Raw genomic sequence first — 24,175 nt, forward strand, 5'->3', positions numbered from 1 at the left:
TCCCATCTGCAAAGGGGGGCATCGGTCCAAGTGGCACAGGCTCTAGCTCGCCAAACAGTGAGCGAGCGAACGAACGGCCGGGGACAAGAAAGAGAGAGAGAGAGAGAGAGAGAGAGAGAGGAGGGAAAAAGCCTAAATGAATATTTCACACACAGAGAGACACCAACTTCCTGCAATCTGAAATGCCTGTCTGAACAATTGAATTATTGGAATACCTGCTGCAGGCTGTTCGGATTACTTGTCCACACACAGCTACCTTGCGTACCCAATTCGCCATTCCTGATTTGGCGTGAAGCTCGTACACACACACACACACACACACACACAAAAGGAGTGTGTGTTACATAATAATTTGGCAATGAATTCAAATGAGTTACCGTAACCAAAGCATGATTCTACTACATACATAATACATGACATCAACTATCCAGCATTGTTTGCCATTCCACAAAAATGTGACAACAACGTTAATTAAACAGCTCTTAAATATTGCAGCGATGCACTATCGTTTCTGGATGCTAACAGCAAACACAAGGATGGGCAGGCTGCCGTAGCAACAGTGCAGCAGAGATCCACTCCGCAAAAAAACTTCTATTTGCCCAGTGGGTGGGCAGGTGCGCGCACACACACACACACACACACACACACAACACACACACACACACGCACACACGCACGCACGCATACGCACACACTGCAATCTAATAAATACTTAAAGGCCCTGACAGGTTCTCATATGAGGCCCTTCAACATCTATTATTACAGCTCTCCTCCTCACCATCCCGGGGCCTGTGCAGCCCTGTGCAGCCTGGCGCACCTGGGACCTGACTGCCTGCATGAGGACACTGAGTGAAAGGCAGAACCGGTGTTCAGACAGGAGCCATTACTTTTGCAATTCCAACCGTCAGGGTAACAATGGACTTTTTTTTTTTCATTTTGTTTTCTTTGGCGGTTGGTCAAGTTGTAACTGACAGACATGAGCTGGACGCTACCTTCCCCCACAGCATGGGCCGAATCCCGTCTCGACACACTTGGGTCCCCGAGTACACTAAAGGTGCATGCAGGTTGGATGCTTTTTGTAAGTTTTGCTTTGTTAACCCTTGTAAGGTGTTTGAGTCTGTGGGGCCTGTTTTTCGCGTTTGCTAAAAGAAACATTATGCTATTTATTATTTCTTCAAAGTCAGACTCAATGGCCTTAACTCATTTTCAGCAAAGAATATAAAGCATAGCTTATTTTCAGCAACTGCACACGGTACACATAACTTTTACATATGTGGTGTTTGGGTCTACTGGACCCGCATGTAATAATTGTAGGGGCTATGTAGCTTAACTGTATCCTCCTCTTGGGCCTGCTGCTGTGTGTGTGTGTGTGTGTGTGTGTGTGTGTGTGTGTAGCTTTTCCAGTGACAGCCGTTATGTTGTCATCCAAATCAACCAAAGTGCGCACTGGTGACATGAATGACTAGGCACAGTTGCTCACATACTGTATCTGCAGTATCCCTCGCATCCCTCAGGCCCATGGTATGTGAAGAATACCTTACAGTATGTACATGTTGTGCACAATGTGGTCACATGGTCTAACTAGACCTGCATACTGTACAGGATGTAAACATGAATCCCTTCCATAAGTCAGTCAAGCAGCCTTGTTGTTTCTACAACAGTCCTTTCAAACTTCAAGTGCACCTTGCATGTGTCTTGACTTCTACAACCTGAGCATTCTCTTTCTCCTCCTGCTTTGTATTCAGATGCATAGGAGATGTCTGATATGCAGTAGTACTGTATAGCTTACACAGAAGTCTCTGTTCTGCGCCTGGACAAACATATCCGATGCTCAACAAATTCAAAGGCGAAAATCTTATGCTGCTGCCTTTGTTTGCTCTCCCAGGAACGTAGCGCAACTAAGATAAAATAACAATGAAGTGCAACAGAGAGAGAGAGAGTGCTTCAGCCCTCCACAGACTCAGCCTTGTGGTCTATACCTGTGGCCACAGAGGGGTTCCAGCCCTCTGGAAAGCTGTGACCCTGTGGTTTTCACACACTGCGGACCTTTGTTCTCGGTCAAGAGCAGCCTGGGCTTACTGCAGCGTGAACCACTCCAACCACAAAGGCCATTCTCGCACTGACCTATACACACCTCTGAGGGATGGTGGTTATGGTGTTTGCGGAGGCAGTGGTGGGTAATGTATGTGTGTGTGTGTGTGTGGGTGGGTGTGGGTGTACGGCTGTGTGTGTGTGAGGTGTAAGGGGAATGTGGAGAGAGACTAAGAATAATGGGGTTTGGAAGTCCAGACCCCCACGGGAAGAGCGGCTCACCTCATAATGGGCAACCCTCTGAGATTCGGAAATGAGCTGTGCGCTGCACACCTTGCAGTAGCTGTCTGTGAAGAGGCTCTGGTCCACTTCGGGCGACTTCATCTGTGAAGAGAGGGAGAGCAAGAGCGAGAGAGAGAGAGAGAGAGAGAGAGAGAGAGAGAGAGAGAGAGAGAGAGAGTCAGAGTCGGCCTTCAGCAGGTGACGCAGACAAAAGAGCCGTGACAAAGCCATGCACCCCCTCCCTCTCTTCACTGATGTTAGTGTTCTGCCAGCATAGGGAACATTCTGCCATGCAAGTTTCCACTGTTCTGTGCTGCTAACATGCATGTCATCAGTTCTTAGTGCAAGACACACTGTGGAAATCACTGCACTGCTTCAGATTTATGTATCTCCTGTTGTGCTCTGCAATTTATCCTGCCTTCCTTCCTTCCTCCCTCACTCCCTCCCTCCCTCTCCATCATTCTCTTTCAGTCTTTTTTCGTCAATATTTCTTATATCCCCTGCAGTCTCTGGAAGACCAATTTGAAATGAAACGACTCTGAGCCAGATGTAGGTACTATGAGGCAATCAGTACGCCCATTTACAGCCAGAAAAATAAAAAAGCGTATCCAAAAAGTCATATCCATTTTGGGGTCAGCATGAATAAATGAACGCTTATTTTGAGACTAAAAGAAATAATGGCCCTTAATGTGGTCTTTTAATGCCACCGTGTAGAGGTAGTGGGAAGATAGCAATTAGATTTGGCAAGATGCTCCTTCACTATTCATAGCCTGCTGCTATTTCTACTCTCTATTCTAATTTAGCTCCTCTCCTCCCTTCCTTCAGAGCCTAACAACGTCTTAGGCATATTCACACTTCCCTCTCTCTCTCTATCCCTCTCCTTCTCCCTCTCTCTCTCTCTCTTTCCCCATTTTAGACTTTTTTAGACCAAGCGACCACAGGCAAAAAATGTTAAAAGAATGAGTGCATATTAAAAAGATGTACATTATGAATGGGGAAAGTGTATTAAAATGCTGAAATAAACTAATGCATGCATGGGGCATAGTCCACTGGGTGAAACAGAAGACAGTGAGAAAGCTTTTAAGATCTGGTGCTGTAATTAACATAGACTTGACAGCTCAGCTTATACCCACACATAAGGCTTTAGTTAACCCATCCTCTGAGAGATTCTCCATCCCAGCCGCCTCCTCATTGACATCCTAAGGGATCAATAGGAAAGATCAAAGCTCAGAGGGCACCCTCCAGCATTAGCATACCACTGCAAATAATGTCACTCACTACACAGTTAGCAGAAAGCCACACAATACAATGAGGCCAAGCTTTTTTTTCTTTTTTTTTTCTCCTCAGCTGCTATCATTAGACATATTTGGCAACACTTGCTCTTGCACCTAAACCCAATATCCATTAAACATTACAAATACCTTCCTATGATGTTATAAAGTACTTATAAAACCACATATGTCTATATAAGCACTCAGTAATGACTAGTGTTACCTGCAAATCACTAAAGACTGCACTCACTATACTGTTATAACTTATAGCATAAGCCCTTACAGGCTTGTATCAAAGTATTGGTAATAAAGCATCTTTTAGCAGCTGATACTGGCACTGGTAACTGGTCTGTGCCTTATACTAGTGCATCCAATGCTCTTTATGGATGTGACATATAAGCCTTTAAAATAAATGTTACGCAAAGTTATTACTATGGCATCGTAACACTTTATGACCATCATCGTTATTATTATACATACTTTGTGCTTTATGGATACTGGGTTTAAGTAAAGTACTACAGCATTCGTTTTTGCAATCCTTTTATAACACATAATGCTGCACCACAAAGATCCAGCACCAGCATAGTTCAGCTTTTTGATGCTGTTGTTTACCCTTGGTGTGTTGAGAAGGATAATGTGAGGTTTGAATGGATTATCTGCCTCTTTCGCCAGCAGGTACGAATTGATGAGCAAAAACTCTTATAAACAGGTGAAGAAAATATCAAAACAGTTGGTGCTTTAGGGTTCTCCTGACACAGACATCCAATTCAAATATAGATCTTAACAGTTGGTGTATCAGGGAAGGACTACTGAGGTTAAATGGAGATATATCCAACTCAGTGGAACAAAAGCCAAGATCAGCATTTTGAGCTCGAATAAATCAAGTATCATAAGTGAATTGGTGTTTTCTTCTCAATGCCACATCCAAAGCAATGAGCTGTAATTGCGGCCTAGATTGTTTGGAGGACCAGCTTGGGCCAGTCGCTTACATACATTTAAAAATTCCATTGACATTGCTATTTTCCCTCGGTATAATCAATCACTTATGTCAATTAATGTCAGTGCGCAAAAGCTAATGTCATACGACATTAAATACCTAGAATAATAACAGTCAATCAAAATATCATTATACTGTGATTTAATTTAAAAAAATGGGACAAATACAGTATCTCCCTAATCAAATAATCCCCACTTTTAAAACCATTTGGTTGCAATTCTGCTGCTAATTCCAAGGGAAGGAGTTCACCACAATGCCAGCGCTAGTATTTTCAGGCACTGTTCCTGAAAACCGGGGGTGACCTTGATAGCGCGCTGTTTCACAATGGAACAACAAGTCTTAGCTGTTGCATCAGTCAGTGGCACACTGGCATTAAGGGGTCCAATGGGGAGGAACAATGAAGAGGAGATGAGAATAAAATCTGTCAGATCACACAGCGCCTGCCTGCCTGCCTGCCTGCCGCAGAACCAAGGGAGGAGGAGGAGGAGGAAGATGAGGGTGAACGGGAGGAAGGGAGGGGGGGTGGATAAATAACCCAAAGCCTCTCGGTGAAGTCCTCTGCCATAATCGGCTGCGAGCAGCTCGCTTCAGCGCTGGCAAGGATAGTGCCCGAGTTACAGCGGGGCCGAGCAGCATAAATTAGCGCTTTTAAGAGTTCTTTTCAGATCAACCCTCGATGGTGCCCCAGCTTCGGGAGTGCGGTCACCGTCTGCGCTAAGCCACCCATGCCAGACAGATTTTATTATTTAGTCAGTGCCTGTTTTGGAAGAATGACCACGTAGCCTTCCTGGATTACCCTGGCAGAGCTTTGATGACACATTACAGTATTACCATACAATTATCTGTACAGCTTTCTAACTGACTTTCAAAACAACACCAAAGCAATATCGAGAAATTGCAACAAAATCAACGACGCCCTCTTTCAGCAAAGTCAACACTCTGTGAATAACTATGATTAACTGTCAAGGTATGACAAGCCGACATGAATAAAAAAAAAAAAACTAGATATGTCTGTATCTGTTTCACGCAAGCATGATTTCATAAATAAGCCTGCTTTCCAATTATACGGAGCTCAAGAGGAAAACATCTTGAGACTTGTAAAGTCAGGTCAGCGCTGGTGATGTATTAAGAGCAATATAAACAAACCCGTGGTAGTAGGCTTTTACTTTCTGTGCCATATACTTTAATGGAGTCTGTCTCGGCCTGGGTCTGGCGTCTTGCATCGGCCTGTGCTGAAGGAGCAGAAAATCACTCTGAACACGACAGCCAGTGGCCTGAGTGTCTATCTGTCTGAGAGGGAGGAGATGGTGGGGTGGGGTGGAGCGGGGGCAGAGAATGGGTGAGAGAGACAGAGACAGAGACATAATGAAAGAGAGATGGATAGAGACAGTGAGTGAGAGAGTGGAAGAGAGAAAGAGAGAGAGAGAGAGAGGGGGGGGAGAAAGGGGGGAGACAGAGGAAGGGAACTGGTGGTGAGGGGGCTATTGCCAAGACAACAGAGGGGCCAGTGTGGTGGGCGGCCCTGACAGATGTTCAGCCCATAAAAGGTCTGTTGTAATTCGTCGGGGAAGGTGTTGAGCTGTGAAGCTGGACCGCAGCCCACGCCGCCATGTGCTGGAGTCACTGTGGGCTGCTGTCAAGGTGCCCCCCCTCTCCCCCCTCACTCACGAAAAAAAAAAAAAAAACACCTGACACTGCAGTCTAACGCACTCATCAACTGTTGGACAGGTGTGTCAGCGCAACGTCGCTGCGTCGTCCAGGTATAGATGGGAAAGCAAGCCAAAAAAAAAACACACACACGCGGATGCTTGCTCATAAAGCCCCCCCCCCCCAAAAATCAACCAACACTGACAATGGTGACAGACGTACTGAGCAAGCTCTGCTGACACTGCTGCCCATGGTTGCACCATGTTTTCCCTCCTTCCCAAAACTTGTTAAGGAGACAATGAGAGATGACGTGTCTGCTGACATAGAGGAAAGAACCTCCCGTGGATGTGACGGGCCCTTCATAGCCTGCATAATTAATGGTATATCACAGCCAAGGGAAGCTGAAGACCCTTTCTGTGTCAGCCTAATTTTCTCAACCGGCTCCACATTTTCCTGCTTCTAATTAATGCTATGATTTTTTTTTTTTTTTTTTTTTAAACTAGGGCTGAGTGGCTGTATAATTCATGATCAAACCCAAGGACCATGGAACAGTTTAGGGCGATGTAGCTTTTAAAGTTTACCGCTTCCCCTGTTTGTTTCACGAAAAATGACTTGACTTGAATTCCCCAAAGGAACTCGTGAGGAGAACTTTTGCATTTAAACAAAAAGGAAGAACGAAAAAGAGAATCACGTGATCGTCTCTCCACAGAGAGACCTAGCACCACTACAAAGCCCCACTCCTGAGGAGTCGAGTCGAGAATTTTGAATATTCATGCCATTCTGTTGAACCATACAAAATTAAATGGAATTCCGTAAACAACCCTTAATTAAACGCGGCACAGAAGACAGAGCTGCGTGAGACGTTGTCAGGGAGAGAGACCTTGTGGAGGCAACTTCTGCACTGCTCCCGAAAACCCTCCCTCCGATCGTCGGAGAACGAACGCGCTTCCCTCGCTCTCGCGCGCGCTGTCCCATGTCCCAGTTGAGCTCATTACCATTCCATGGCAGCACATCAGAGCACGCTGAGAAACTGGGATGAGAGGCGAGGAGCGGAGCAAGAGGCGCGCCTGCTATGTATCCTAATCAGAGGAATTACCATAGACAGCGGGTGTTAACGTGCTGCAACAACTCTCCTGCCGAAGAGCTAACTTTGTGTTGGGGGGTAAAAAATGTGCTTTAATGCCACAAGGCAGCCTGGCTGGCGAGGTGACACAAAGGAGGACGTGGAATGAAAGTGATTGTTAAAAAGAAACACTCACTGGTTGGGGGGGGGGGGGGGGGGGGGGGGTGAAATAAAAATGCCTACTATAAATCCCTGTGGTAAAACATATAGTGGAAGATCTGAGCGGTATAGATTATACATTGGTGTGAAGGGTTCCAGGGAATAGGATGTCTAAGAAAGGAAATGAAACAGATTTCTTGCCATCATGGATTTCCTTAGAGCTGTGGAGGCACTTCAATAGGAAGCTAGCTCAAGGGTTTAATTATAAATCTATGCTCTCCGACTAATGCAAAAGACAATACTATATCACAGACAATACAATAGACAATGCAATATAACACGTATCAATGCATGGAATGACTAAGTCGGCTACATGGACACGATTTTATTACTGAGATACTAAAAAAGGGCAAAAGTTATGTGAAATCACCTCGTGAGCCATCAGTTAGTAATGCGCCAGTTTCATAGAAAATAGATGACACAGAGCACACATTAAAACTGAAACAGCACTCTGGCGACTGACGAAATCACAACTGCAGCAGAGCCTGAAAATAGAATAAAGAGTGAAAGATGCCTACTCCTGCCCAAACACAGTATTTAGCTGCCTTACAGACTCGAGGCATCACAGTGCTATAGCTAAGCAGAGAGGAGAGCACAATACGTTTGGCAAAGTAGGCACATTCTAATAAAATAATGATGCAGGCACAATCCCCAAAGGTATGACAAAAAGTTAAGACATGAAAACCTACAACACGACTGCAAGAGACCAGTGACAACAACAAAATAATAATGAAAAACAAAAAGACCAGGCCGACGCATGACAGCGCATAGCGCATTTATAAGTCTTTGTGAAGGCCTCTAAGAAGCTGACAGAACCAAAGTGTGCTTTAATGTCAACAAATCTGGTAGAATATATCGTTTTTTGAGGCCTATATCTTATTCAAAGCACTTATCTAAATCACAAAGCTATGCCAGTGTCCCAGATGAGACACTCTCAACATTAAGAACAACATTTCGACATGCACAGCTCGACACTGCAAAAAACAAACCAAAAAACAACTCCTTTAAGGAGTCCTAGAAGCCTGCGTCAAGTGACATATCTCTGGAGTGTTTATTTCTTATTTATCCATTCATCGCTCGCTTCATCCGCTGGTAAAGTTGATGAGGTCCAAAAACCTTCAGGAGCTTCACAGGAATAATTCATTAGCGAATAGACTCTTCAAGTGACAACCACTCATTTAAACCCTGCAGAAATAATTTACCAATGCTCTGTGGGATGGCTGCCAGCACTTGTGCCACAGAGGCCACTCTCGCGCTTAACGACAATGGCTATCTGTGCGTGTCAGTTGAGGTCTCTCCGACAATGGGCCCTAGCCCACTGCATCCTGGGCTCATGCATTTTGGATGCCTGGGGCCATACACACACAGATCCTCAGATATTGTCGAAGACGTCTTTTGACGCAGAGGTGTCGGGTGGCGGGGCTGGGATCATAATGCTCTTGTCTTTTTTTTTTTCTGTGTTGAGGGGGAGGATTAAAGGCAATCGGGCTCTGCGTCTCTGAACCTGTCAAGCCTCTGGTTGACATCCACAGAGAGGTTTGAAAGAGAAAAGGTGTCTGTCACAACCGACGGCTGAGCAAAAAAAAAAAAGGCGTGTGACTTACAAAGCGAGGCGGATGACGAAACAAAGCTCAACTCTGGAGCTAGGGAAGATTTTCAAAAAGTTATCTTCCAGCTTCCATCTTCCAGCTACATCTTGGAACACTTTTGAAAAAATATATTTTAACACAAGCTCTCAAGAACATACAAGAAACTCAAGAACCTCATTAAAACACAAAGCATAACAAACAAGACTGGTTTGCTCACGATTACTTGGACAATTATTAATTCTTTCGAGACCAAATCCTCGCACTTCAAGCAAAACAAATGAGCCTCCACAATTCCATCTTGCCAGAACACCGAAGGTCAGAGCGTTCAACTTGCCACACTAATTGACTGCCAAGCACATGTGAATTTGCAACAAATACAGCAGAATGATGAACTCTACTACTTTTCATCTTAAATTAAGAACTTTCCTCATGCAGAGAGCCACAAGGGCACATTTCATTACTTTAGCATGGAGATTTATTAGGTTTAATTTTCATCAAGCCTTGCGCAACGGCCTAATGCAGTCTGCTGCATTTTGCAGGATCACAAGAATGGCTCCTAAATCCATTTACAACATTCATTTATGTAAGAGAGAGTGCATTCATGTGCAATGTGCTGCAGTTTAGACAGCACGTTAAGTACAGATGTGGTTCGTGTGGCTGCCGTTACTTAATTTATGCACACTTCATTTTCAACCTTGTGTTGCCTCAGTTGCATGTAAGTCAAAATTTGTTATGCTAGCCTTTCAACTCTCCCATGATGTAATGCCTACAACATGCAAGTCCTGAAGCTACCAATATGCACCCATAGAATTCTACAAGGTCTCTGCTTAACCATACAGCAATCAGGACCCAATTATATGCATTGGCACTCTGATAACATATTTTATGTTTATATAAAACACAAATAACAAGAAACCCCTCTCTATATAACACAGTGGGTAAAAACACTCATGTTCAAATTACTGGACATACATAATCTTTACACAGTACACAGGGGTGCATCTATCACTAAATGAATAAATAATTGTGTATGGGGGAATGGCTACTAGACTTGCTACTGAAGCATGCCACTGAGCAACAGCCTGGCTTCTGGCTTAACATTAGCATTGAGTAAATACTAACATCATGACGTTGGATGCCACCAACCTGCAGCCAACAGCAGTGGCTGAAAGTGACCGTGGATCCACTAACAAAGTCAGACATTTTTTACGAAACAGCCCACAGCTTCCTCTCCCTCCTCCACAGCAGACACAATGTTACCTTAAAATAGAGTTTCTGGCTGTAGGCTCTGGGTTCATTACAGAGAACCTCTTGCCAGAAATCTTAAGAGAGAGAGGGAGAGAGAGAGAGAGAGAGAGAGAGAGAGAGAGAGAGAGAGAGAGAGAGAGAGGAGGAGAGAGAGAGAGAGAGAGAGAGAGAGTCCTTTACAAATTACCTTTTTTTTTAGGGCTCCATAGTCTGGAACACAACACTACATTCTTACCAAAAGTAGGTTACACATAGGTACTTCTCATAAAGATTTCCAGAGTTTGTTTTTCTTCTCAAAGCCAGTTATACAAAGTACAACTGAAACGTACTATGAGCTTGCAGTCAAAGAACCCCCCTACAAAGATGCTATGTCATCTGTCATAGATCTTAAAGCTAAAGTCCAAATGTCAACCAGTCAAATTATTCTTCTCATTGACTGCAATTATAATTACTAATGATTGTAAAAGGCAAAGTGTGTAACTAACTCCTTGGATCAACTAAAACGGTCTTCTCCACTGACTGTACATCTATTTACCTCCTACCCTTTTCTGCCATAACAAGCATTCTCGGTGAAGAGTGTTCTCTCTCTTTACAGATAGCTGAAAACCTCAGATCAGATCATGTCACAACTGCAGCAGACATAGCCCCCGCGAGTATAGATAGAGTAACTCAGACTGCCGTCTCAGAGCTTGGCTCTAACTACAACTTATTGTTACAAGGTGTCTGTAATTCTCAAGGTCTAAAGTAGAACCTGGAACGCTGCCCAGGCGAGGCTGTAGTGCATTAATTGGACACTTACCATGATCTGTAGAGAGCATAGAGAGGATTTTGTAGGAAATTAATTGGCTACTCTGCGTTCGAAATAATCTATAAAAAGAGCAAAAACTTTGAGATCGTCTTAAGGTACAAATAGGAAAGGTCCCTGACTTTCATAATTAATGATCATAATTTTTCGCGCTCTGAGCTAATGACAATATAAATGGAAGAAAAATCCCAGTGCAAGTACAGCTGCTGAAACCTAATAATGTACAGTGGATCTTTAAAGTACCATATGCTCTGCTTTTTTGATTCATCTTCAGTTTCAAAGGGAGGACCATGTAAGCCAGTGCCATCAACAGAATGCTATACAAGAAAAAGAAGGTATGGCAAAATATATTGAATTATGACGGGGAAAGGAACAAGTATCATCCACTAAAAAGAGCATTTATTTATGGGCTTATTTTCATATGGTACAATATTACTGAGAGCAGGGATGGATTATAGGGATTTGCCATTTAAAGCTTTCTTTAAATAATCAGGTGGAATAAAAATGAGGCACTTTAATATTAGAGGCCTTAATGTGCTCTCCCATATTAAATGCACTGGCAAAAAAGGATGCCAGCAAGCATATTGACTTTTAAAAATAATTGCCCTCTTTGGTGTGGTTTCAAGGACCTGAAATACACCAAGTCCGAGAAGCAGTTTGCTCCAGATTCCTACTAGAGATGTATAAATATTTAGGCATTTCAGAATCCTTTGCTTCAAAGTAATTCTACATTAGTCACTGGGACCTGAGCTGTCACAAGGATTATGTCAAAGCGGCTGGTGGGAGGACTGTCTTCAGGGCCTAATCATGGGACTCAGTGAGAGAGTGAACCGGCACTGGAGGTTGGGGAGAGGGAGTAAGGGGAGGATCCTTCTCCAAGCTCAAGCGGACGGAAAGAGGTTCACACTGGTATCCAGGCAGAGGGTCGGATATAGGGAAGTTTCCAACAGGCTATTTTTTATTTGTTTCCGTGAAGCAAACTTGGGCCCCAGATCCCAATAGAAAGTAAACACCACAACAATGAACGTCATTTTGAAAAGTAGTTCAATAAAAGATCACAACATGAAACTGTTGGGTAATTGAGATCAAGTAATATAGACTAAGTTATATGTGGAGTCAAGACAAAAAAAACTAGGAGAAATGAAAATATTGCTTAGCACGTGGTTCAATGAGTGCAGTCATGAAGTCTGCTGTCCACAGGGAGTGATGTTCCGGAGGAAATGTGGAAGTGGAAGATTATAGTCACTACACTAGCTTGCTTGTGTCTGTATAAAACCCAGGGATGAATTCCCAGAGGTTATCATCTCCGGAAATGTTTGGGGGGTCTTTATTGCTTGTTTGAATGCCTATACTCTGGAGAGATCATCCTTATCATTGGATAACGTGTCACTAACATCAACTTCAATGTTGTCTAACAACATGTGTACAAAAGTGTTTCATAAACTTCCAGACCCACAGCTTTTCCTGCCTATGACCAGAGACTGATGTCTGCTTAAGTTATGCTAAACATGGATCTAAATATCCAGTCCAAAAGTCCATTGGCATCCAACTCCCTGACCATGCACAAGCCTTTAGTGGTACAGGTGCAGGTGAGGCAGGTAAGTCAAATCCAAAAGTGAAAGATCAAAATCACCGCACACTGATCTTTATCAATGTGGGATTTTTTTATTCAACGCATTTTGCTAAGCGCTTCATCAGCGCTTCACTTATTTAAATATATGTCACAGCCATTAGATCAAGAGCGGCACTGCCTTTAGGGACAGACTAACCTACTACATGGCATGTTCAAGCAGTGGGATTGAATGGGAGACAAGTTCATGTTCTGAACAAATGAAGACTATAGGTGCCTCTCATGCAGCGTTTATACGTACTCCCTCGCTCCTCGGGCCTCGATCCTCACTGATCTACATAAAGAATGATGGGGCGGCAACAATGGGATAGTCTAGCCCTTCTTCTATCTTTCTTTTTGTAGATCAGTGAGGATCGAAGCCCGAGGAGCGAGGGAGGACGTATAAACGCTGCATGAGAGGCACCCAATGTCCAACTCCTTTTACTCAAGAATACAGAGAGTGTCTGTCATTCATCCATACACTATACAGCTAAAGAACAAGGTTTATGATGTTTCTGACAATGTTACTAAATTTAAGTCATTCAATCTATGATGACACTTTTTAACACCTGGCACAGTAAACAAATTACACCACAGTACCAGAACACTATTGAAACCCATATTGACACCTAAGACAAGTGCATGTTTATAGCGCACTGTTTTGTGCAAACCACATTTAACTATGTTACCTGCACAGTGTACTACTGTACTACTACTATTGTAGTCTACTACAAGTATGCTTAACATAACTGCAATCTGGTCGTATGTCTTTCTAGTAGAGTGTATTGGAAAAGGGCTCCTCTCCAGGGCAAAACCACTCTTCACAAAAACACCCTGGGGAAGGCTTGAGATACCACACACTCATTGTTACTGAGCAACGACAAATACAGATTGCTAAAGTAGAATTTTGTATTTCAGAAAATTGCCTACGTAAGCACATAAAGTTCTCAGGAGACCGCAACCCCCTCTGGCACAGGCGACAGTTAAAAAAAAGTCCAAAAATGGGTTTAAAATAATGGAGGAAAATATCAAGGAGGAAGCTGTGCTCTGGCAGAGACTGTGCCAGAGCAAGCGAGCACTAACCTCCTGGTATTTGTACTGGTTGCAAAAACAGCTGCCAATCAGCCAGAATCCTACCAGTTAATTGATGGGGCAAATAAGGTCTAATTACATTCATGCAGGGAGAAAACTCATTTGCTGTGTCTCCACAAGAAGGGGCCTGTGAGCTGCGAGAGCTTGACTTTGATGCATCTATAATGCATGAGCAGAGAACTGATCTTGTAATCTCTCAAATTCCTCTCTTTCCCCGAGACTCTACTAGGAGCATGTTGGAGTGACTGAGAGTGTGCATGCTAAGTCCTCCTACACGCCGCTACGGAAAACCCAAAAGTGCTGCCTCTCCACAGTGTACAGTGAAGTTGGGGTAGGGGGGGAGTTGGGGGGGTGGAACTACACTGTCAACAAGGCATCAATAATTCATATATCTCATTCCAGCCCTTTCACACAAGGTCCTTTTTTTTTATCCATATCTGTAAGGATCCTTTACGAGCATGTGCGGTCAACACACCTTGCACCAGAAAGGTTGAGGGAAATGGGAGGTGAGGACAAGTGAGCAAGAACTGAGAGAAGGGTGTGTGTGTGTGTGTGTGTGTGTGTGTGTGTGTGTCTGAGTGCTTGTGTGCGTAAACAGATTTAGAACATACTGTAAATACTTCCGTCTTTATGCATTTTCAGAACCCAAAACAGATTTTCTGCTTTGAAACCTTATCACAGCGTCTCTTTCAAAGCTGTCTCATTGTAGTCTGTGCTGGGAAGAAAATAGAAGAAAGCAAGGCGCTTCCTATCTCAAAATAGACGTTTGTTTTTGTCTCATGTTGCACTCCAGGGCATGTGATCACAGCAAAGAGAATATTAATGCTATTATAGTGAGGGCTATAAGATAACCTTTCCATGCACCACCTGAAAAAGAAGACTTCAAAGGCCATCTCAAATACACAAATACCTCTTGATTTGTAATTGGATGCTTCTTTGTGTGCTGATAAAAATAGATATGCATTTCTATATTGGTAACTACTAAAGAGAAGTTTTCTCTAAACATAATATGCATGCTATAACAACAATAGAGTGGTTGGTTAACAGAACTGATCTTGGTGTGGTCCACACAGTATAAACAACTAAAGTATTTCACCTTTCTGCAGTCCTGTAACATGAGTTGCCTACATGAAAACCAATGTTGAGTAGCTTAACATGAAAAAGACTGCAAAACAAGAAAAAGGACGTTCCAAATATATGATCATGAACATGAAAACTAACTGGGGGGGAAAAACGAATTCGTTGGCCCCTTCATGTCTGTAATAATCTACATACTGAGGTCACAACAGAAGCACTAAAAAGCACCGGTAACAATACCTACAAATCTGTCTATAGTACGCCAGAATAGCTACCAAGTTGTGTGGAGGTAGAAACAACATGTTGGTAAATACTCCACTAGGCACACTGAACGTTGTTCTCGTTCAACCGCACTATAATTAAGCAGTAACTGACGCATAATCAGGTGAGTTGGAATAATTGTCTAATGTGGTAAGGTTAATGCTAAATTATGCACCAGCTGAGTGTAATGTTATGTTCCCGCCAACTAGATCCGACCACTCAAAGTATAGATTGAGAGCTGCAACAGTCCGAGCTCTGTCGGAAGGACGCAAGAATCATCCAAAATACTAAGCTATTTCTCATCACAAAAACAAAGACGGGCTTATGTATATCAATAAAATGAAGAATTGTGTCAGCCACGCTGCATAGCCTGGTAGAGATATTAGCGTGTTGTCCTATATTTCAGGTCGTAAGAACTGAATCCTGTTGACGAGAGATGGGGCACTCTGCCTGGTAGCTTTTCACAGCGCGCACTCTCGGCACCGGCGCATCCACAGTTTCAAGGATGCTGACACGAGCTAAGAAACAGGCATGCTAAAGTAAAGCTGGGCTCTGGGACAACTGTGCCCTAAATCTCAGGTGTATACGACTGCAGTTTGCCTGTTAGAGAGTTAGGTTACTCAGACATACTGCACAGTATAAACACAGTTTAACCGATCACAACAAATGGCTCGTAAATAATTAAAAACGGTGTACCTGTAACTCCAAACTGTAGCCCTGGTACAAGTGCGTTGGGAACACTGTCAGCTGGTGTTGCACTTGAAGGGAAACTGTGTAATCCATTGACCAGATGAGCGAGACGCTTATGGAGAATTGAAGATGCTAGCTTCATGCAGCTGCATGCAGTCCTGTAGTACAATTGCAGACGGCTCTCCGCCCCGCTCTTGCCTCATTGGCCAGCAGACAGTAGTAGTTTCACGGAGCTTCTTCACTCTTTCTTCAACAAACGTCTCTCTCTGGCTACCAGTGGAACACGAAGGTGGCAAAGGTACATTTCCTAGGTGTGCAGTCTGCCTAATGGCTTCTGTCGTGTCCACATAGGACTATGACATTAAATGACAAAACATTTAGTGAATGGTGCACGACCAAAACGGGTCCCTGGGACAGAAACCTATGTACTCTATTTTTGTTAGAAGGCTATCCAATGTGCCAGTTCTTAAATTTGTTAATTGGTCGATGGCGAGACTGATGTTGTAATTGAATTTAAATAAAAACAAATCCATTCACTTAAGCCATGTGAAGGTTATAGCCTACGAGAGCAGCCCCAGCAGGATACATATCCTGTATTTTATTGTCAGTTCTTGTTCTTGCTATTCTGTGCTCTGTCAAATTTTGAACGACCTTGTCACCTTGTGACCTTGTCAAATGTTTAAACTCCTGGGGGAACACAGGGAAGTAGGGTGACCTTGTAGTTCAACACACTGGCTATTTCAACTGTCTCCACTGTTTTATTTAGTTTTAACTGCCACACTGAAAATGATGTTCTTTTTCTGTTGTTTTCTTTGATTGACCTTTGTAGTTGCATTTAGCCAGCCACGAGGTCTAAATGTTTTTATTATTATTATTGATTAGATAATTAAAGCATGTATTTGTAATAGGACCACACCGAAAGCCATCTAAACCCAGAGAAAATGTTCAGTTAGTCAGTCATACACTGTAAAAAGATAGGAAAGAGAGTTTTACAGTGATGCATCAAGTCTTTTAATCTACAGTGATCCATTTCAGCCAAGGGAAAGAACTGTGACCTTAAAGTCAGCACTGATTTGAATCTAAGGGGTGAAGCCAAACTCAAGGTAGGAGGGGTGTTGCATAAGGCTGTCACTGTGACTGATGCACCTTGAAGCATTCAGGAAAGGTTTTCTCCTGAGCTCACTGGCATTTTCTGAAATGACACTTCGGATTTCTTTTTCAAAAACTTATTTTAGTCTCTTTGACTGAAGAAGTTTAGTTACAGTTAATGCCTGCCACACAATTAATTTAGCAATTTTAACAGGCCAGAAAGAATAAATATTATGTTCTGATTTGTTAGAAGTGACATAGTAGCAGTGCCTAGGTCCTAGTGAAAGACCCATTCATAAAGAATGCAAATCGACATCTTGCTTTCTCAGATCTCATTTCTTATATTTCGGCAGCAGCGATGACCCTTGCGATACATTATTTAGCAACCTGTGCTGGACCAGCAAAACCAAACCAGACCTGAAATAACCAGAACAGTTTTAGTCTGACAAAAAATAATGCTGGATGAAAGAAATGGAAAATGTGCCACTTTGTTATCTGCCAGCCACATCGCCCTGAAGATCTCATCTTGTTCCATGCGACTGCGAGCTTGACAGTATTTTGGGGGCGAGGGCTGTTTTTGCATGAGCAGCCACACTGAGAGAGTAAATGTCACCATCAGTCAATCCATGCACAGTCGCCCGCGGCGACCACAGGAGCGGGCGGAGTGTTTCGGCTCTGAACCTGTGTCATCTTTGCAGGGTGGGATGCACCAGACTGACAGGCTGCGGTGTGTTTGTGAGGGGTGGAGTGCGGGGGTGGGGTTGTGGGGGGCAGTCATCGGTGTCAAGTTAGGAGACTCTTGCTGAAGTATTGTCATGTGATGTTGTGCCTGTGTGTGTGTGTGTTTGTGTGTTAGATGGCTTTTGTGGTTTGAATTCAGGTTCATTCAGTTGGTAGAGGTGCTGAGAAGGCCCCTCGCTAGCCAAGCCTCAGAATACACTGTCCTAAGGCACTATTCTTTTGTCGTTGATTAGTGTTTAGGTTTTAGCAGGTCCACAGCCTGATGTCCTTACAAGGCAATAATGTAGAATCAGTAGTAGCCTACCTTAACTTGGATTCATGGTATTTGGAATGCAATGTATTAGGATGATTTGGAATCATACAGAAACATCAGTAGGACCAAATAAGTATCTTCTCATCCAATGACTTAATTGTATAAATCCATATAATAGAACATATAGATTGTTTGTGTCCTGAGTGTGCATCTATGCCCACTGCAAAGTTGAATCCAGTAATTCTCTTCATAGATGGAGGCTTTTGGCAGTCCCATATGTACATTCCCTCTGGTGGAGCTGCCGAAATTGACTCAGTCAATCAACAGAGAAACGGTTTGGCAGAAATTAAGTTATCCCTCACATCAGATACAGAGCGGGTTTGAAGGCAGGTAGGGGTGACTGGCTCTGACAGTTCATATATGGGGCCTGTGCTGTTCCAGAACCAGGGGAGTTGCCCAGGCGGAGGAACTGACATCAGCTTTATTTCCTTATGGACAGGGCTGCCATACGCAACTCAGATGCCGAGGTAAACTCGGGCCTTGGATGTTTTCCTCGCTTTGAGCTATAGAGAGACTCAGGTCAGTCTCATTTCTTTAGGTCATCGCTGCCGCAGTAGTCTCTCAGTGCCTGCCGTGTCTGAGGCATTTTGTGAAGAGAGCGTATATCAGGGGGACAACTTGTTTCCTTTTTATCCGTGAACTGCGCGGAAATCGCCTGCAGACAAAACCAGCGTGCCTTTTAAAAGCACCTTCAACAGAACTTTTTTTTCCCCAAACTCTTTCCTGTTTGAAGAAACATTGAATCAGTGCTGCTTTGAGCACCACCTGTCATCATAGACATTTTGGAAATAGTCCTTTATTTGCAAAAAAAACATCCCAGGCAGACCAGAGAAATTAATGATTATCTGAGACAAACCGTTGTGTTTTGATGGATCTGTTGCTTTTCTTTGGCTGATTGTAGGAAGCAAACCACAAATGGTTATGTAAAGAAGTCAGTGAAAGGTGCTACTGTAATTTCCTGAATCTATAGATGTAAACAAAGTTTTATGCATTGTCATGCATTAACCGCAATCATATGCTTTCATTACAAAATACCTCGCTGTCACCAGAAAAAGACACTATGTAGCAGCATCAATGGCCCGACCCTTTTTACCGTTATAAGTTGTTCAGTACTCTCCGAGTAGTCCAGGCTCAATGTGCATACTGCAGTCAGGGCCCAGGGTCTTCTCAGTCGCTCATGTCACTATCACTTTCATAAGACTCTACGACTGGGACGCCAGATACCGCTGTTGAGCCACTTCTGGAGGTACCATGGGCCAAATGCAGTGAAACCCCCATGAAGGAAGTTGTCTGCTTGATAATCCCAGTGAAATGCTCCCGAAGGCTGTTCTGTTGGTGATGTTCTTTGCCCACAAAGGTTGATTTGTCAGTGATTTTGTTTTTGGCAGTAAGCTCGTTTGTTGATTAGCTGCTGTGTGAAAGGAATTTGACATCTCTCCCATGTATATTTGAAATTACCTCATCAAGATTTTGACGATTGATGTCGCTGATAGGGTAAATAACAACAAACTGATTCATGTGAAAACTAGATGTACCGCATGCTCTTGCAACTTTTGTGTAAATAAATGCTACGATGACGTGAATACTGCTTAGAGATGACTCAGCTTAAGGAGCCTCACACACGTTATTGTATGTGTTGTTAAGATATATATTGACCAATGAATGCTACCAGGTCATTACACTTATACGTACATATTCCATACAGGAAGCATTCCACACGGAAACAGCGCTGAGAAAGAGAGCGAGACAGCGTGAGCTCCAGCTTGGCTGTGACCTTGTGAGCACCCAGCCCCGCTCCTCCAGATGTAAATGTGGACTCTGCGTTCGAGGTCAGTAGGCAGCACTCGTAATGCTCAGCTCCGAGGGCCACTCAGTCTCACACAAAGTAGGGGGGGGGGGGGGGTCCTCAAATGCCCCTGAAATGCCCCTGCAATGCCCCTGCCATCTCCACTAAGAGCTTGGTAGAGCAGCATAGGCCCTAGCCCGAGCTCCCTCGCGGTCCTGGGCACTGCGAACCTCATGTCTCCTCCGCTTATCATTTCTCCACATCGGGGTCAGACAAAAGTCGTGCATTTTATTATATCATTACAGTGTATTCAGTTCCCATTTTGTTGCGAGCTGGGATGCTTCAAAGTGCCAGGACCATGATGACCTCAGAGGGTAATAGGCACTCCTCACATTTATGGGAAGTGGCTGTTTCACCAGAACCCTATCAAGGAATGTAGCGGCAATCGCTGAAAAACCTCTACTGTTTGAATTCATGTTGGATTATAATAATCATATGAAAATATTATGTCACCCAATGCAATATAGCACATTAAAAGACCATCTCGATATTTCATTGTGATGTGATGGCAGCATTTAGCCCAATAATAATAGAAAGGAAAAGCTTTTTTTCTGGGAGAAAGAGATGCTGAATCGTGGTTAATAGTATGGAAACTCACCAGCAAGCTATGCAAATTGTGCATTATGCGAATTTGTTGGACTTCACTGGAGAAGGAAATCACCGACCAGATCATCCATGGTCGCATACACACAGCATATGTTGCTATAAGGACATGTTACATGGCCTACTTTGAATGTCGTAATTAGTTTCCTAACGGTACATAAGGCAGGAGGGCCTAAACATCTGGAAAGAAAATGAAATGGCAATATGAATGCTCTGGAACCCTGGCTCCAGGCAAATGTGCCTCAAAAGTTAAGCCTGCTATTGTGGCCACTGAACAGCACACACACACACACACACACACACACACACACACACTCTCTCTCTCTCTCACACACACACACACACACACACACACACACACACACACACACACACACACATATATCCTCGATGCAGACATGCACACACACACCAGCCCCCCCTTTCATCTAGCCTCAGCTGACGGCCAGCTCAAGGTCATTAGCAGCGCTGTGATAGATCCAAAGGCATGTGTTTGCATAAACCTAGACGCTGCACACTGTACATACACAGACACACACACACACACACACACACACACACACACACACACACACAGAAACGGATGAGCATCCATGCAGACTGTCTCACCGGCACTACCTAACACACTTTCATAAAAGCACAGATTAAATGCACTCAGTTAGAAGATATTAATGGTTATTACCCATCGTTTCCGCCTATTAACAGAAGATTATATATTGATTCTGAATTATATTAATTTTTCTTTTGGGATGAAAGCACCTTGCGGGCAATAAGCCCTAAACCGAGTGTTTCATACAGCTTGATGGCGGCAACCATGTGAAATGCAATTTTTGTGACATAAAAAAGTAATGAATAATATACTGTTGTGGAGGGAAACTTGCTGTCTTACTCTGCAGGAACTGGCAGACTGAGGCATTAGTATGAACAATGTATCACGATCTGTTGCAATGTAGTGACATGCATTGAGAACAGCAGTCAGCATTCTAGCAACATCACATGCATATTGATGTGGTATGAGTATTGCACAATGTATCTATCTGTAGCTAAGTCAGGACACATCAAGTAGTGCGTTTATACTTAAATATACTCATACTTTTCCTGTAGTTCCAAGATGCTATCATAAACTATATACTAAACATTATGTGAATATATGTTTTGACAGGATATATGAAGAGTTCACATGCAAAACCCACCACTTTTCTTTTAAATTAGCATTTTTTTTAAATCAGGTCCCTTTGTTCAAGTTCAAGACATTTAATTCATTCGTTCAAGTCATTTAATTCATTAATTCAAGTCAATTATACATTTTAGTCGTTTGTTTTGTCTTTTTTTTCTTTTTTAAATGTCACTTAAGTCAATTAATTGTTTTTTAGACAAATAAAATGTTCTTTTGCATCAAACCCAAATTGACATTCCTGGAAAAACAACGATTGAAGTCAAGACATATCCATGATATAGGCTAATGTTATTGTAACACGGCGTACTTGCAGGCTACTTTGATAAGCTGCACTTTATTTGTGTCATACATGGAGTAAAGTTTGTCATTACCCAGCACAAACTGAGTTTTTTCCACAGGATGTCCCCTAATCTGTAAACAACACTGTTTACAAAGAGCCAGCTCCTCCGTGTGCTGCCCTGTGGAAACTACTTGAAGTCACAGGATTCGATGTTGCATTCTTATCGGTTCTCAAAACGTAGCGGCTTTTGCTGGCAAAGAGAGGCTTTTAGAGGCAAAACATGACGTTTAGAGGCTTCTGCCTTTCTGCTTCTGCTTCTTGCCATGTCAGGCCGCGAACAGAGTGGTATCTAGTGGATTTTGAAGCAAAATTGTTTTATTAACAATATAATATGTGGAGAGCTTTCACTCACCATCATTACCTCATTCTTGCGGTGGTGTTTAGCACCTTTTGCATCTGAACTCTTCATATACTGTACAACCAATGTCAGCTTCATTGAGAACAGAGTGCTGTTTTTCTGCACTGCTCGCCTCCTCTCTTTGTATGACCCTAATGTCCTTTAAGATAAAGATATTCCCATAGGCACAATAGAAAGCATCCGCCTCTAAAAGGTTAACGGCTATCATAAGTCTGGGTAAATAACTGGTTCTCGCTAATATATAGGTCACATACGATGTAGGGCATTCTTTAGAGAAGTAAAAGTAGACTGCTTCAATGTATAGGAATGTATATGTTTTGTCTATTTATAGAGGTCTTCATAGCCACCCGAAATTGGTAATGTATACATCCAATTTCACATCCATGAGATGATATATCATATCCAATGTACATTATATAACTTGCTGTATGATGATATACCAAAATAATCCAACCGTGCATGGGATGTTCCTGACAGACGTTGCATGAAGCAGTTATGATTGCTCTATGGGGATAGCATAAATGCCACCTGACTGTAGGATTATAAATAGAGGCTGGTCAGCCACCACCTATCATGCTAAATTAGAGCCTAATGCATCTCCAGTTATGTGACAAGACTTGGCAAAGTGCATTTGTCTTCACCTGCTTGTGTGTGTGTGTGTCTGTACACTGCGAAGTGATAGAGCAATCATTTCACAACTACAGTACGGCACTGTAGCACTGCTGCCTTTGTCACACTGAGAGAATGCTGGCAGGAAGCTTAATAAATATGGTAATATATTCAATTCCAGCTTACCCCCCAGTTTTACATTGCACGTGTGTAGCCAGCCTTTGGGCATATGCATGCTGGCATGCTTATCACAGCATACCATAAAGCCCTACCTCAGAGAGTAGGCCAGGATATTGGCACAGGGGCGTTGGGAAACAGCACAGAATACCACATCTGAAAGTATTATTTCAGTAAGAACTAACAGACCTGCTTAGTTATGCATTTGGAATGAAGATGTAATCTCACGTCTGCTCCTGTAGCTTGGCCGTGGAAACCTGGCATTGAAATTTCCAGCGGTCCAGTTTTGGTCTGACAGATGGCTTAGACCTACCACAAGCCATCGGTAGATATATATTCAGTCCACTGTTATTCTCTACATGCATTAAATAGAAAAAAAATATATTGATTGCTTTGTGACAGAAAAGGCTAAAAAGCACTACAGGATGCAGGCAGTTGTCTGAAAGTTAATTAAAAGTGTCCCTGTGTCCCTGGAGATGTCACCGTAACGTTGCTTCCTGGGTGGCGAGACATAACAAGTTTACCTGGGGAAATGATTCGATTAGCGGACATTCGGACGGTGTTTACTGTGGCTGGGTGCCAGGCGGAGGCTGGTGGCAGGCTAGGGCAGCGCCCTGTAAAATTGGGGTCACCCAGCTGAAAGGTCCCATATGCTTGCAAAGATGATGACAGCACAGGGCACGAGCCAAGATCCACTGGTTGACACACACGAGAGTCGAGACAGACCACCCACCCATACACCCCCCACAACTCCCAACCTCAACGACCACCCCCCCCCCCCCCCCCCCAAAATCATTTTGTGGACAGGAAATGAAATCCAAACAATGTGAATAATTTAATGTGGATATCTAAAGTGGCTGCCTGTCCGAGGCTTTATTTGTGGTGGAGTTAAATATAGCGAGAGAGAGTGAAAGGGAAGGCCTGGATATTTCTATATCCCACCTGAAAGGAGATGATAATGGGGTCGTGTGAGCCGCTCGCTATTTGCATTTCTCATCTGACCGGCACACCTGGGCCTCCTCGCCTATCTCTGTCCAGCAG

General features: G+C 43.3%; 1 protein-coding gene across 1 annotated transcript in view; it reads right to left on the reverse strand.

Annotated features, from left to right (window-relative positions):
• The window catches only part of zmat4a (zinc finger, matrin-type 4a), an 80,394-nt gene extending 64,426 nt beyond the window's left edge, over positions 1-15,968 (reverse strand). Inside the window, exons 1-3 of the mRNA XM_062544036.1 lie at positions 15,888-15,968; positions 3,447-3,512; positions 2,314-2,415 (exon numbers count right to left, since the gene is read on the reverse strand). Of these exons, the coding sequence (XP_062400020.1) occupies positions 2,314-2,415; positions 3,447-3,488 (144 nt within the window). The 5' untranslated portion in view covers positions 3,489-3,512; positions 15,888-15,968. The remainder of the gene's footprint in view (positions 1-2,313; positions 2,416-3,446; positions 3,513-15,887) is intronic.
• Between the last annotated feature and the right edge of the window lie 8,207 nt (positions 15,969-24,175).

The sequence above is a fragment of the Sardina pilchardus genome, chromosome 8, assembly GCF_963854185.1.
Source record: "Sardina pilchardus chromosome 8, fSarPil1.1, whole genome shotgun sequence".
NCBI lineage: Eukaryota > Metazoa > Chordata > Actinopteri > Clupeiformes > Clupeidae > Sardina > Sardina pilchardus.